This window comes from Bos javanicus, chromosome 23 (genome assembly GCF_032452875.1).
Source record: "Bos javanicus breed banteng chromosome 23, ARS-OSU_banteng_1.0, whole genome shotgun sequence".
NCBI classification, from domain to species: Eukaryota; Metazoa; Chordata; class Mammalia; order Artiodactyla; family Bovidae; genus Bos; species Bos javanicus.
Window position 1 is genome coordinate 52043919 of NC_083890.1, and position 14972 is coordinate 52058890.

General features: G+C 61.0%; 1 protein-coding gene and 1 long non-coding RNA gene across 5 annotated transcripts in view; one reads left to right on the plus strand and one right to left on the minus strand.

Moving 5' to 3' along the window:
* Positions 1-6: 6 nt before the first annotated feature.
* FOXF2 (forkhead box F2) lies at positions 7-10741 on the minus strand. Of its 4 annotated transcripts, XR_009733049.1 has the most exons (4): positions 9556-10741; positions 6505-6767; positions 4456-4681; positions 7-1466 (listed from the first exon to the last, which is right to left on the minus strand). XR_009733049.1 is itself a non-coding variant. In XM_061399007.1 (2 exons), the coding sequence occupies exons 1-2, from the start codon at positions 10724-10726 to the stop codon at positions 6601-6603; spliced, it is 1338 nt and encodes a 445-aa protein (XP_061254991.1). In that variant the 5' UTR covers positions 10727-10741; the 3' UTR covers positions 5901-6600. The 4 variants fall into 4 exon arrangements, 1 of the variants encoding a protein (XP_061254991.1); XR_009733050.1 differs by lacking the exon at positions 7-1466 and having other exon boundaries at positions 4018-4681; XR_009733051.1 differs by lacking the exons at positions 7-1466; positions 4456-4681 and adding an exon at positions 4885-5268.
* Positions 10742-11555: 814 nt separating this feature from the next.
* Positions 11556-14972, plus strand: part of LOC133236812 (uncharacterized) — a 43265-nt gene continuing 39848 nt past the window's right edge. The window contains exon 1 of the long non-coding RNA XR_009733052.1: positions 11556-11681. This is a non-coding gene — a long non-coding RNA (uncharacterized LOC133236812). The remainder of the gene's footprint in view (positions 11682-14972) is intronic.

Below are 14972 nucleotides of genomic sequence, written 5' to 3' on the forward strand. Positions count from 1 at the left end.
ACCGTGCCCTCGAGGCTGGGCAGCGACGTTCCCTGGTGTTGCTGAGCGGGTTCCGACCCGGGTGGAATCCAGGCCGCTGCCTCGTGCCTCTCGAGCTCGGGTCCTGATGTGAAGGGTCAGCCTGACAGGCCCCCCCCAGAGCTGCTCTCCCCACTGCAGGGAGCGCCGAGCGCTCAGAGGCGGGCGGTGCAGAGCCCACGGGGACCTCGGCCCTTGGAGGAGCAGCCCATGCCCCCACCCCAAGTGCCATGTGTGTCTGGGACAACTGTGGGTCCCACCCTGGTTCCAAGCTGTGGCCTTGCCTCTGGCAGCAGGTCGGTTTAGCCTTTGAAAACAAAAGTGACATTGAAAAGAGGCTGTTTTCCTGCTTCTAGAATCAGAGGAGGGGAAATTCCTGTCTTTAGAGAAGGAAGCCTCAGAAGGCAGTTATTAAACTGCTGTGGTCAATTTGGAGACTTGGAACGACAGCAGGTGTGATGCAAGGCTGGGCTTCAGCTCTTGGGCTGGAAGCCCACTGAACAAGAGGCGGCGTGTGAGCGCGTGTCCACGTCTCCGTGTGTGTCTGCGGGCGGCGTGTGAGCGCGTGTCCACGTCTCCGTGTGTGTCTGCGGGCGGCGTGTGAGCGCGTGTCCACGTCTCCGTGTGTGTCTGCGGGCGGCGTGTGAGCGCGTGTCCACGTCTCCGTGTGTGTCTGTGGGCGGCGTGTGAGCGCGTGTCCACGTCTCCGTGTGTGTCTGCGGGCGGCATGTGAGCGCGTGTCCACGTCTCCGTGTGTGTCTGCGGGCGGCGTGTGAGCGCGTGTCCACGTCTCCGTGTGTGTCTGCGGGCGGCGTGTGAGCGCGTGTCCACGTCTCCGTGTGTGTCTGCGGGCGGCGTGTGAGCGCGTGTCCACGTCTCCGTGTGTGTCTGCGGGCGGCGTGTGAGCGCGTGTCCACGTCTCCGTGTGTGTCTGCGGGCGGCGTGTGAGCGCGTGTCCACGTCTCCGTGTGTGTCTGTGGGCGCATCTGTGTATGTGTGACCATGTCTGTCTGTCCACCTACGTGTATGTGCGTGTGCGTGTCTGCCCACTTAAGCAGGGCCTCTGGCACTGGCCCAGGCACCAGGCTCTCCCAGTCAGTGCTGGGTCCCCCACTTGGCCCTGATGGATGGAGTATTGTCAGCGCACAGGGCCTGGGGGCCCTGCGTCCCTCCAATCCCCCATTGGTGCCCCCCTCCTACTCAGGAGGAACCAGGATCACTGATTCCTGTGAGGTTACACCTTGTGGCCACGGGGTGGTGACCCCTTCCCGGTGTGGGCTGGGGCCAGAGCCTCCCATCCCCCCACCCGGTGCTTCACGCGCCCACCCAAAGCTGCCGGGGGGCAGGCAGTGTGCCAGGCATGGCACCGGTGTGGACACCAGCTAAACACAGCTGGATGGCCGTCTCCGTCTGAAACTCACGACGATAAGGCCTTCCTTAGAGGGTTTCTGTAAAACATAAACAAGATCGTGTTCATTAGCGGTTGTCAATCCCACCCGAGCTGCAGAGGCAGCTGGGGGCCATCTGAGGACCGCAGGGGCCAGGCCCCCCGGGAGCCGACTTCCCTGGCTGGGGGTGACATGCATGGCGTTCAGAGCTCCCCAGGTCCCCACCAGGAGCCAAGGCTGTGACCCACTACTGTGGTGGACAAGTCACCAAGTAACAGCCATTGACTCGCTCTCTCTGGACCGAATGCCAGCCTGGTCACTTTGAATTTCAACCCAGGAAAGCAGTTCCTGATGGAGGTTCTTCTTCTTGAAGAACAGCCATTAGTGGGGGTTGTCCTGTGGTTCAGCCACTCACCCCCCCACCACATTCTCCTGGTGGTTCAGATGGTAAAGAATCCGCCTCCAGTGCAGAAGACCCAGGTTCGATCCCTGGGTCGGGAAGATCCCCTGGAGAAGGAAACGGTAACCCACTCCAGTATTCTTGCCTGGAGAATCCCAAGGACAGAGGAGCCTGTAGGCTGCAGTCCAAGGGGTCGCAAAGAGTCAGACACGACTGAGCAACTAACACTTCCTACCTGTCAGTGCTGGGGTGGATGGAGTAAGGAAGACCATGGTGGTGTGGTCACACGGGGGAGGGGAGCCCCAACGAAGAGACGCCCCCTGTGCAGCTCAAGCCCCCACCCCGGCTCTGTGCCCTGCCTCTCCCTCCCCTGTGGTGGGCAATGTGGGGTGACAGGATGGGCCTGGGGCCCGGTGGGGAGAAGCATGGGAAATGGAGTGGGGTCCCAGGCCACGTCCCAGCCATGCGAACGACGGCTGTGCCAGAGAGAGGCTCCCAGACTCAACAAAGTGGGAGCAGCCTGTGACTCTGGGGAGCTCTGCCCGTCCCGGGCGGTGCTGAGCTGTCGGGGGTCAGGCCCCCACACCTCTCTTGTGAGACAGCAGTTCCTGGGCTGAAGGGGGCCCTTCCGGAGGGGACACTTGAGGCACCTCCTTCAGCACCCACTCCCAGACCCCCTCCTCGCTCTCACGCACTCAGGCCGAGACCCCCGGGACTGGAGCCCTGAACACATGCCAGTCAGGAGCCGCACACTCAGGGCTGAACTCTGGAAGGACTTCTAGCACTTGCGTTTTCTCCCAAATGAGCTTGGCATCCGTGAGCTGTGACCCAGCCTGGCCCGGTGGCTGCATCTGGGGTGTTTTCCTTGCTCAGATAGGATTTCGTGGAGGCAGTTTTGGTAAAATGTATTTCCGCTCTGATAAAATATATTAAAAAACATTTCCATGCTCAAGAAGCTGCTGCCTGTTCTGAATTAATCACCATTATGCTCGCTCAGTCACTAGGTGACTAGGTAGATAGGAATCTACAAGGGAGGTTTTCTTTCGGGAAGGAGGTGCTAATTCCATCTAATACCTGAAGATTTTCCTGGAAATCAGACTTCCACTTTCTAAAATGTAAGTCGAGATGATTCTCCCCAAATGCTCTGACCGTTGCTGCAGCAGTTGAGAAGCTTTGGGCATGAACAACGGGAGAATCCACTTACGTGCCCAGAATCCTGGCAGAAGTCAAGGAAAGCAGAAGACTGTGGGCTTCACAGTGGTGCCTGTGGTGGCCACAGGACTCCATGGGCTCGGAGGACCACAGCCCTGCCTCAAGGCTGCTCCGCTCCTGTCAGGACGGGAGCTCCTGCGAGACAGAGCCCCCTCTGCAGACTGCTCCCTCTCTCCCACCCCTGCTGCTGCTACTGCCTGACCCATCTGTGTCTGGGGGTCACTGAGGGGACCTTTACCTTCTCTCTGTTCCACCCTCTAAAGATTTTTATCACCAACAAAGGAATTCCTTTTCCTGCCTGCTTTAATCACCACTGCTGTCTGTCTGGAGAGCTGTGACGTCACTAACCCAGACTCTCCGTACCGAGGTAGAGAGGCCTCAGTGCTTCCACCTGAGCTCTCTGCAGAGGTGACTAGAATGGAATGGGGCATATCGTGGCTTTGGATAAAAAGGGGGTTTCCACTTCCTTGTGCAGGGCTCAGCTCAAAGTTAGGCCTTACATTTCCCAGGGGCCAGTGATCCATCAGAGACATTTCTGTGTGCAACCTGCTTTCAAAAAACCTTCTCAGATCTTTGCCTAACAAATTAACGTACAAGCCTTAACACCCACCGTCTGAACCTGTAAAATCTCTGTAACTCAGACTGCACTGCTGGGCCTGTGGGTCTCAAAGTGTGCTCCTGGACCCACTCTGCCAGCATCACCCGGGAGCTGACTGGGGATGCAGGCTCCTCGGACTTATCAGAGTCGGGGTGGGCCCAGCAGCCTGTGCTCCATCAGCCCTGAGTGACCGATGTGGCCACCGCACCCGCGTCTGCAACGCCAGACAAAGGAGTCTCGTCAGTGACACTGCTGTCACTGGCTTCACCGTGGTGGGCTTCCCAGGGTCAGCCTTTTTTTCAAAGTGGCACCCCTGTGTACAGCCACGCAAAAGTGTTACTTTCGCAGTGACATTTGCTCACTTAGTGTCTTTGTCACATTTTGGTGATTCTTACGCTATGTGAAACTTCAGCATTAGTATTTATTATTCTTATGTGTATCACGGTGGTCTGTGATGAGCGGTCTTTGATGTCACTGGGATACCACGGCTCACTGAAGGCTCAGACGAGGCTCAGCGTTTTTAACAATTACTCGTTTGCACTCGGTTCTGGCTGTGCTGCGTCTTCCGTGCTGCGTGTGGCTTCGGTGGTTGCCCCACAGCGCACGGGATGCTCCCGGACCAGGGATCAGACTCCCGTCCCCTGCATCGGCAGGCGGATTCTCAACCACTGGACCGCCAGGGAAGAGCCGGGTCGAGCATTGTCAGTGATAAAATGTTTTAAAATTGAGGTCTGCACACTGCTTTTTGGACACAGTGCTACTGGCCTCTTGACGGGCCCCAGCAGCGTGCACACATGACTTTCACCTGCCCTGGGAAACTAGAAGTTTATGTGACTCACTGTATTGCAGCGTTTAGTTTAAGCCGAGCCCACTGTATCTCTGAGGTCTGTCTGGGCGGATCTGCGACAGGACCGGCGTCCTCACGTCAGAGGAGTCGGAGGAAAAGCACCAAAACGGCCACTTGGGGCACCGCGGACCCCGCATCCCAGGCGCCGGCCGGCTCTCACCACGAGGGGGCACGCTGGGCTCGCCGGGCCGGCCGCAGCCCTCCTCGCACGTCATTCTCTGTATAAACAAGTTATGTGCAAGTGTTTAGGATATAAATTACGACCATGCCGGCTGCCTTGCAAGGAATGTAAACACAGCACTGTGGTCGGAGCAGACTCTGAAACTGACTTCATAATTTATAGCAGGCCCCCGAGTAGCTCAGAATAAAAGGGGGAAAAAATCCCTATTTAACTGCAAAGATGATAAAGCAGACACAAAAAAATGTTTAAATCACAGCGAGATTTTGGAAAATATAGAAAGGAAGCCTCAGGATTAGGCAGACAGTTAGGACTTTGTAAAACAAGATGTTAAACTGAGACTGTCTTTGGACTGAAAACTCACTCGGCATGCAAAAGTCCCAGGGTGAGAGATGTCCACCCTGGGGTATCGGGGGCCTGGTGACCGACGGGGGGACAGCTTGCAGGAAGTGGGAATCCAAGGTGAGTCCTCAAAGTGGACTCAGCACCTGGAGAACCTCTGCCTCGCTCAGGGGTCTGCAGGCTGCTCCTTAGGGCTGGCCGGCACCAGGCCCTCTGCCCAGGCTGGTCTCCTCTCTCGGTCCAGAAGTTCTCAGCCTGGCCTTCAGCATCTGTGACTGGGAAGGCCTGGAAACCAAGCAAGAAAGGAAATGGCCAAGAGGGAATCCCAAGGGAAACCACGGCTCCCTGGAGAAGGACGGATGGGAGCAGAGAGGCAGACCGGGGCGGCACGTGGGCGCCGACCTCTGTGCCCCGAACTGGGGGTGGACACATGCCTCATCCTGCTTCTGTCCCTGATGCCAGGACTGCCCACACCCTCCTCACCTTCCCCTCCAGACACAGGGATCTGACGGCCACCTAAGGATGCAGGGCCTGTGTCCTGGGCACCTGCCCTCTGCTCGCAGCCGGAGGAGGGCAGCCCAGCCCAGCCGGTGGGGAAGCGAAAGCACGGTGCAGAGGCCGGGCACTTGGGAAGGACAGCGAAGGGCAGGGGCGCCTGGCTTTCCTTTAAGCTCCTTTCACTTTCTGGTTTCGGTTTGGCCAGAAAGAGCGAGGGTGAAGCAAAGAAATAACAGAAAACGTTTCTTCTTCCCTTTCTCTCCTGAGAAGACCCGCAATCAGAACCTGGCCTGCGTTACTCAAGGCACAGACCCCACACCACGCCAATTACACAGCTTAGAAAAAAATCCTGCCCAGTGTAGAGTTGCATCATCCTGGCGATCAGATGCCCATGGAGGAGAAAGGTCCCCCCCGGCAACTATTTGTTATATACATTTTATTGAAAAAATTGTACATCAAAATAGTTTGGCAAACTGTAAAAGTATACATAAGTGCAAATATATCCTCCTTTTAAGATACAAGCAAAGTGTGAGTATACACGAAGATCATAAAAATATCTTTAAACTATGGTGGTAGAAAACAGCCTTGTAAAAACGTTGTATTGTCACAATACTGGAGACCACGTTTCTTAAACTAGACACATCATTGCTAAATACTTTCTTGATAATGTTCTTTGGCACCTGGATCCAAAGGTAGTGTTTGGCAAAATACAGCTCTCCCACTGAGCCAGGCAACAAGATGAGGCTCTCTTGGAATCTTGTGCTGGGCACTGCCTTTTTTAAAAAAAGAGCACACACATTTTCCATAGACAAAGAAAAACACACACACACACACAGCCCGTCTGCCTGTTTCAGACCCTGGTTACTGAAGGCAATGAAGATCCCAGAGTTCCACGTCTGTGTTTTCTGCGTGGTAAGTTTTCACCATCTCCCGTCGCTGGGAGCCTCCGTGTGTTTGGGGCATTACCTCACCGGGGGTTGTCCTCCTACCAAGAGTGGACAAACATCAATGCGTGACGCTCACCTGGGGTCTCCAAGTGACTGGCGTGGCCACGCTGGGAGTCCACCTCGGTCATCGCCCGGGGGGCAGCGGGGGCCTGGGCCAGGCCCCGCCCTGCGTTCACATGACACAGGGCTTAATGTCCTGGCAGACGCTCTGATGGTGGTGGTGGTGGTAGTAGGGGCCGCTGGCAGAGGGGTGGAAGGAGGAGATGCCGTTGAAGTTGAGGACGAAGTCTTTCCTGTCGCACACAGGCGTGGGGTGGTGCTGGTATCGAGGGAGCCCCACTGAAAGGGGAGAGAAGAGAAACGCTCTTCAGAAACGTTTGTTCCACTAGGGCACGGCCTGTGATTCTTAAAATTGTCCTTTAACATGCATCTCTTTTTGACTCCAAGCGGGTGGGCCTGTCTTTCTATTGCTGAAAACCTGGGAGAGGAAACCCAGCCCCAGAATGTCTGAGTTTCAAGCTTTGGCCACAGGATGACTCTTGGAATTCCGGTTTGCTATTTGGTTTTGAGGGGCCCACAAACACGGAGCACAGGCCGCTTACCCAGAAGCCAGGCTCTCCTTCCTGAGTTCCTATTAATCCTGGAGGCCGGAGGGGCTCTAACAGCCACCGGCCCGGGCCCTGGGCACTGGCCCTAGGGCTCCCAGCCCAGAAACACCACGGGCTCCCTCGCTTCTGGTTTCCAGCCCCTGCCCCGCATTATTTCCCAAACAACTGATCGCCAGGCAGTGGCAGGAGGAGCGGAGGGGGCAGAAAACACTGGCGGGGAGAGGGGCCGGGAGAACGCGCCCGTCCCGGGGTCGTGCCTCTAGACAGGGGAGAGCCCAAGGACAGGGCCTGCCCTGGGGCAAGGGCTCGGCCGCGGCCCCTTCGCCGCGCCGGGAGCCCCTGGAGCGCCGGGCCGGCCCGCAGCCTCTTCCCGGACCTGAGGCCGGCCTCCTGTCGCCGACTTTTGCTTTTGCTTTCTCGGCGCCTCCGGCCCGGGGGGGCGCAGTTGGCTGGGGGTCCAGGGGCAGGCCTCTCAGGCCCCGCTGGGCTAGGCCTGCTCCCTGAGGCCTCTCCAGCCTCCCGCGCTGGGGAATGCGCAGCCCTCACCGGTGCCCGGCGGGCGGTTCTCCGCGCGCACACCCTACCCCGCGGCCCGGCGCCTCGCCCGGTCGCCCTGCGCTTGCGGAGCCGCCCGGCAGCCCCGTGGCCAGAAGCTCGGCCCATGTTCGGCGTCGGGCGGCGCCGACTGCGGCCCACCGCGCGCCCAGACGCGAGTCCCTGCGGCCGCGCAGGTGCTCCCGCCCCCAGGCTAAAGCACCTGGCGGCGCCGCTTCCCGCGGCTCTAATCCGCGGCCCCCTGTGGCGCTTCGATGAGGCCGAGGCCGAGGGGCCTCCTCGAGCACGCCGGCCTGGGTCTTCCGGGGCGAGCTGGGTGCGCGCTCCGGACTCTTTCTCGGCCTCCCTGCTCCACTCGCAGCCCCGGGTTCCTGAGGGACCTGGCCCGGGAGACGGCCGCCAGGCCGCGGGGAAGAGCTTTGGCGGAGGCGGGGGTCAGGGCACTGGAGGGGCGGTGGGGGTGAGGAGGACGAAGCAGAGCGTCCAGGCTGGCCAGGGACTCCTCAGGCCGCAGACTCGGCCCGAAGGGCGCGCGAGCCCTGGGGCTTGGGAGGCGGAGTCCCTTCTCCTCTAGAGGGGCTGTGCCCGCCGGTCTCCGCGCTTCTGGGACCTGGGCGCGCCTGGTGTGCGGGGCGGGACGAGGGTGGCCTCTCAGAATGGTCAGAAAGCTCTGTCTGCGCGATTTGGAAAGTTTAAGGAAGTGTTTCAGGCCAACAGCGAGGCCTCGGGGTGCAGGTGGTGGCCTAGCGGGCGGCCGGAGCGGGGACCCGGGAGGAGAGGCCGCGGCGCCCGCAGGCGAACCGCTGGGCGGGAGAGCGCAGAGCGCGCCGCGCGCCCGGCGCTGATTGACAGCCAGTCCGAGGGGGTTAAAGAAAATAAGAGCGGAGGGTCGGCTGTGTTGGTTACTTGTTGAAATTCCCATAAAACTGAACAAGACTCCGCTCTCAGTGGGTTGAGTCAGGCTGGAATCCTCTCCGGTGTGGTCCGCCCAGACGGTCTTTGTTTAGTTAACCTCTGAGACCCGCAGTTAAAAGGCCTATTCGGGAAACTTCACCGTCCAGGGATCCAACATCTTTTGCCCATTTCTGGGCTTCCTCTCTCCCTGACGCTCTGCTCCCACGCCGATGCACGAACGTACAGTGCAGGCGTGTCAGCCTGGAAACCCTCTTCCAGGTGCGGTGGGTATGGGTCTGCTCCAGCCCCGCTTGCCCTGCACACCAGCGTGCCGCAGAGGGGTTAATACGAGGTTTATCTCCACGGTCCCCATAAACCTGGCTAAATATTCAAATTCCCTCCTCCACCCCGTCTGCCCCTCCCACCTCTCACCGCCTTAGGCAAGTCAATAAATTTTCATAATCTGCAACCAGCACGGTTTACACCAGCAACACTGCAAGTGGGGCCCAAGGGCAGGCCTTTCTCAGGGGAGTCCCCTGGGCCCTGGGGCCTGCGGGCCTGGGCCGCACCCGTGTGTCATCGACTTGGGCCCACTGAGGGGAGGCCGGGGCGCCGCTCCTTCCTGGCCACATGTCCCTCCTGTGATGGTCCCCCGGCCCCTCTGTTCCTGGAGGCCCTGCCTCCCTGCTCCGGACACCTCTCAGCAAGGCCCAGTGCAGCCTACCCCGTGCCCTCCTGGGGACACAGCGTTTACTCTCAGGTGAAAGCACAGCAAAACCGACTTTAAAAGACAAAAGAAAGCAGCCACGGCGCCCTGGCCAAGGTCCCCTAAGGCGCGAGCCTTCTCCCTCGGGCAAGCCAGGCCTGAGCCCTGCAGCCCGCGGAGACTCTGGACACCGGCGCTTCCTTCCCTCCTGGAGGGGTGGAAACTCCGGAGGCCCGGCGGGGGCCAAGAGTATGGGGGAGGCCCTGTCACCCCACCCTCTCCAAAAGGGCGCCGCGTTGCCCAGGCCTCGGCCGCCAGAGCCGGGAGGCCAGAGGCAATGGCCCGCGGCTAGGCAGCACGTTACCTGGGAGGTCCTCGCGGGCGTTTTGATGCAGGTAACTCTGCTCCAGCGAGTAAGAAGACATGCTGCTGTGCAGGCCTGCGGGGGCCGCAGGGGTGCTGCCCGGCGTCAGGGCGGGCGGCTGCTTGAGGTAAGGCGAGGCGCCGGGCGAGCTCCAGTGCGCCGCGGGGCTGGTGTAGGGCGAGTGGCACTCGATGGCGCTCGCCACGGCCGGGGACGAGGGCACGGGGCTGCTGCTGCTGTCCGGGCCGTAGTCCCCGCCGCCGCCGCCGCCGCCGCCGCCAGCCGCGCCGACGGCCCCGGGCCCGGCGGGCACCGGGCAGCTGGCCATGTAGGTGGAGCCCGGGTTGGGCGACATGTGCGGGACGTGGTGGTGGTGGTGGTGGTGGTGGTGCGGGTGTGCGTGGCCCGGGGCGCCGGCGCCCGCGTCGTAGCCCGCCGACATCATGTCGAGGCCGCCGTAGCCGCCCTGCCCGTGGCAGCCGAGCGGCGCCGACGGGGGCGCCTGGAAGTCGAAGCCCTGCGGCAGCAGCGAGGCCCCGAAGCCCAGGCCGCTCACCACGCGGTGGTACATGGGCTTGAGCGCCTGGCACTTCCGCCTGAAGCCGCGCGGCCGGCGGCGGAACGAGCCCTCCTCGAACATGAACTCGCTGGCCGGGTCGATGGTCCAGTAGTGGCCCTTGCCCGGCCGCCCGAGGCCCTTGGGCAGCTTGATGAAGCACTCGTTGAGCGAGAGGTTGTGGCGCACGGAGTTCTTCCAGCCCTGGTAGGCGCCGCGGAAGAAGGGGAAGCGCGCCTGCAGGAACTGGTAGATCTCGCTGAGCGTCAGGCGCTTGGCGGGCGAGCTCTGGATGGCCATGACGATGAGCGCGATGTACGAGTAGGGCGGCTTCTCCGGCCGCCGCAGCCCCGCGCTCGCCTTCTTGGCGCCCCCGCCGCCCGCGCCCGCGCCCGCGCCGCCGCCCGCGCTCTTGCAGGCGTTCGGGGCCGCGCCGGCCGAGGAGGCGGCCGAGGACGAGGACGAGGACGACGAGGCGGCCTCCAGGGCGGCGGCGGCGGGCGGCGGGCTCATCAGGGCGGCCTGCAGCGCGCTGGGGCCCGGGCTGCGGGCGCGGCGGAGCGGGGCCGGCGGCGGGCGCGGCGGGGGTGGCGGCGGCCCGCCCTCGGAGGTCATCGGGCGCCCGGGAGCGGGGCCGGGCGGCGGGGGCGGGCCCGGGGCCGGGCGCGGGGGCGCGGGAGCGCGGGCGGCCCAGAGGCCGGGCGAGCGCCCTAGCCCTCCGCCCGGGCTGCAGCCGCAGCCGCTGCGAGCCAGCGCCTCGCCGTCGCCTCCCTCAGCCCTGCCGGCGCTTCTGGCCGAGGCCGCGGGCCGCCGGCGGCGCCCGGCGCATCCCTCCCCGGGCCTCGGGCCCGGCCTGCGCGGCGGCCTCCGGGCCGCGGAGCCGGAGCGGCCGGGCGGCTGCGCGGGCGAGCGGCGACCGCGGCCGGGACCCCGGGGACGAGCCCGACGTCTCCCCTCAGGAGCGCGGCTCGCTCTGTCTCTCGGACTTCCTCCTCCCGCGCCTCCCCCGTCCCCCCACCGCCCGCCCCCTCCTCCCCGCCCCCCCGGAGGGCGCGCGGGGCCGGCGCTCACTCCTCCCCCCGCCGCCGCCGCTCCCTCGCTTATCTCGCTCCTGGCTCTCCGGGGTCCCCCTTGGCCTTTTAATGCCTCTGCCGGGCGCTCGCCCTGTCCCCCACCCACCCCCTTGCAAGCCTAGGGATCGCACCCCGGCTCACATTTGCCTTGGAAGACACCGCCGCCCCCGCCCCGCAGAACCCGACCACCTAGACTTTAGGGAACCTCCTTTCTCTCTGCCCCCGACAGCACCCCTGTCGCCCATCCTGGAGCCAAGCGCCCCCGGCGGCGCGGCCCACCCGGCTCCTCCCCTCCCCTCCCTTTCCCCTCTCCCCCCACCCCCCTCCCCCGCTACCCCTTCCCCCCGCTTACCCCCCTCCCCGGGCCGGTCCTCTGCCGAGTGTGCGGCCGCCGGACCTCCGTAGCCGCTGCCCCTGCGCCCGCGCCGACGCCGTCCGCCCGCCGCGATCAGAGGCTGCCGAGCCCCCGCCGCGCGCCGGGCGCCCGACGCCCAGAGGTAACGCGCCGTCCCCGCTCGGGCCCGCCCTGCAGCCCCCGCAGCGGCGGCCAAGGCCGAGGCCCGGCCCGTGGAGAGTCTCCTTTCAGGTCGGAGAGGACGCCTGTTTGCTTCTGTCCCCACTTCCTTTCGTTCCCACTTGAGAGTTTGTACAAAATGCAGGAAGAAGGCCCTGAGGAGTGACAGGACTGAGGTGGCCGGGTTTGTTGTCTGTGTCGAGGCGGGGAGGCTGCTGTCACCGGCTTGACACCCCGGGCCCCCGCGCCGCCCCCGCCGGCCCGCGAGCCCCCTCGAAGCTGCCCCCCAGGGACAGAGCTCCACCCAGCGTGGCCGGTCCTCTCCAGCTAAGCAAGAGGCAGGCCGGGACGCCCTCCCAGTGAGCCTGGACCGTTAGTTTCTGGATTACACGTGCAGGGACTGGGCTGGAAGGGGGGGCCGGGGTCGGAGGACTGGGAGCCGTTGGGGCCACAGAGGGATGATGGGGGTGCCCGGAGCGGGTGCTGCAGGCCGCGGACCGCAGGGGAGGCAGGGCTGCTCAGAAGGGACGGCTCAGCGGGGCGGAGAGAAAGAGAGGTGGTGCAGGGTCCCAAGAACGTGGCGGCCAGAGCCGCCCGGCTGGAACAGGCTCGAGGCGGGCCCTGGGGCTGCCCCAGGTCTTCGGGCGGCCCTGAGCCCAGGGCTGCTCCCGGCTGAGCGCGCCGGTGGGGCTGGAGAGGGGAGACGGAGGGCGGGAGGGGAGGCTGGGGGCTGGGCTGGGCTGGCCCCAGACAGTGACCTGAAGTTGAGTGGAAGCAGGCTTTTTCCATCAAACCCTGCCTGGATACCACACACAGAGGCCGAGTGTCAGTTTACTGCCCTGAGCCCGGCTCCTTTTCCCTAAGCTCCACTGTAATTAGACAAAGAAAACCTAAATTAGCTGAACAGGCGTCGACAGCTTCCTCCAGAGCACCCCTGGTACCTACATGGGAATGTGTCCGAAAAGGGCTTGATTGTAGCCGAGAGTCAGCTAAGAAAACACGGCCCAAATGAACTCAGTTTACCGCTCATTTCCAACAGAAAAAAGAAACAAGCCGCTCTTTTCCGGATGGGATGTTTTGGTTGAGATGGGGAAGGGGCTTTGCAGTTGTTTCCACTTCTAAGAATTCCTTTCTGAGTGACTGGTGAGCGTCTTTTTTTTCCCCCCTTTTTGATAGGGGCCCATTAATTTCACGGTGTTTTTTCTCTTACCCCTTTTGTCATTTTACAGGGAATAACTTAATTACAAGTAAAAGTGGAAGTATTCAATAAATAGTGTGTTTACTAAATCAATGCTTTAAATGTCTGAAAAATAATGAAATACAGTAGGAACTGAGTGAGAAAAGGATATCTGAAAGGAGCTCCCCTGTGTGTGTGTGTGTGTGTGGCAACTGGCACAGCTGAGAAGCACAGGGACAAGGAAGGCAGTCATCTCCTTTGGAGCTGGGAGTGGCAGGCAGTGGGTTTGGGGAAAATTCAGTAAGCTGATGTGTCACTGGCTCTCAGCCCTCTCTGATTTCTGCACCTGGAATTCTGGGTCCCTTGGATCTCAGGTCCTAAAAGCTTTTAGGATCCAGAGAGTGAAGAAAAAGCACCAACCCTAAAACCAGGACAAAGTTAGTGATAACCTTGCATACCCGTAGTTCTCAGTTTGGGAGTCTTTTTGAGAATATGATGGAAGCTATGGAGCCTTCTTCCAGAAAAAATATTCTCAATTTGCCCAGGATTTTAGAGGGTTCATGGATACTCATTAAAAAAAATACTATACATTTTTTGGCTTCTACCAACTTACCTGCTTAAGTCATCAACAGTTTTTAAAACTGCTTTGCCATCTAAATGATGGTGCTTCCCATTTTACCTAAACCCTCTGAACTTGCAACACACACCCGCCTGCAGCCTGGGGAGAGTCCTAGGAGGCCAGGCAGATGCTGGGGAGGCAGGAGGCTTTGGGCAGCAGGTCTGCAGACCTGGGCCCCCTCCCCAGGGTCTCATTGCTGCCCTGTGCTCCAGGACCTTCTGGAGGTTGGGGCCCCTCGTAGTTATCTGAGCAGCAAGGGGCTCCTCGTCAAACCTCTTTCCTGGAGCTCTCCCTTCTGCCTTTGGAAGCCGTTCCATGTGTTCCTCGTAGGTTTCACTGCATTCATCTCATGTGACCCTCAGGTGGTCCTCTACCTTCCCCTTTAGGGATAAGGAAACTGTGGGCCCAGAGGTCAGATAATCAGTCACCCGTGGACAAGTGACAGACCCAGCTGGAGCTCAGGTCCGGGGTCTCAGCCCAGCACTGCTGCCACTGCCGGGCAGCAAAGCCTCCGGGAACTTTGTTTTAATTACTGTTTTATACACATCTCCTGGGTGCGCATCATGCAATACCAGTTATGTCAAACTCTCTGTCCCCGGTAGGAATACCTGAATTTCTGTGTGGCAGAGGGTTGAAAAGGAAAGTTGTGTTTGTTTCTGAAATAGCCTTGCTCAGGAGGCTTCCGTGTTTCCAAGCTCTTCCTGATAGACTTTCACCATCTTATAAACAACAAAAGTCTTGACTTCTATCTTAGGGGAAGGAAAGGTATGGTTCCTTAAAATGAGTACAGATCCAACCAGGCACTCCTCAGTTAACCAGAAATAGCGGGGTGCCTGGGGTCCCCTCCGCATCACCAAAGCTGACCCCTCTCAGGTTGACTGTCTCCATCTGGGCTGTGGGTTCCTTTCTGCTGCAAACCCCAAGGTCCCACCCCCTGCCCCAGCGCAGGGGAATGTAAACTTTGGGAAGCCTGTGTTTCTCTGATTTTGTTCTATAATCGGCATTTTATTCTAGGAAATCTCTTCATTATTGTGGTTTAAGTTTTATGTTCTTAGCATGCTTCTCAGCTGCGTGGGTTTTACATGAGATGGCTTAGACTAAACCAGCTACCCACCGGAGACGCACCCATACCGCCCGGCTTGCGGCCCTCTGAGACCTCCATCACCAGCACCCTGGCCCTGGGCCTGCCCTCTCTTCCCCGCCTAGGGAGTCACCGGTGCCCGATTCCCATGGAAAGTGACCACCCGCCCAGCCTGTGCTTTGATGCACAGCTAAGGTGGCCGCTCCAGAGGGCAGGGCCGCCCAGGGAATGAGCCTGTGTGAGGAAGCGTCCCAGAGGCCCATCTAAAAACTCTGATTTACAATAGAAAGTCTGGCCCCAAGGCCAGGAGGAGGCGCCGGCTGGGCTTGGAGAGGGCACCTGGGTCTGAGCGGCAACAGTGGGAATTTTACACCCCTGTCTGCTGGCCTTCCTCGGC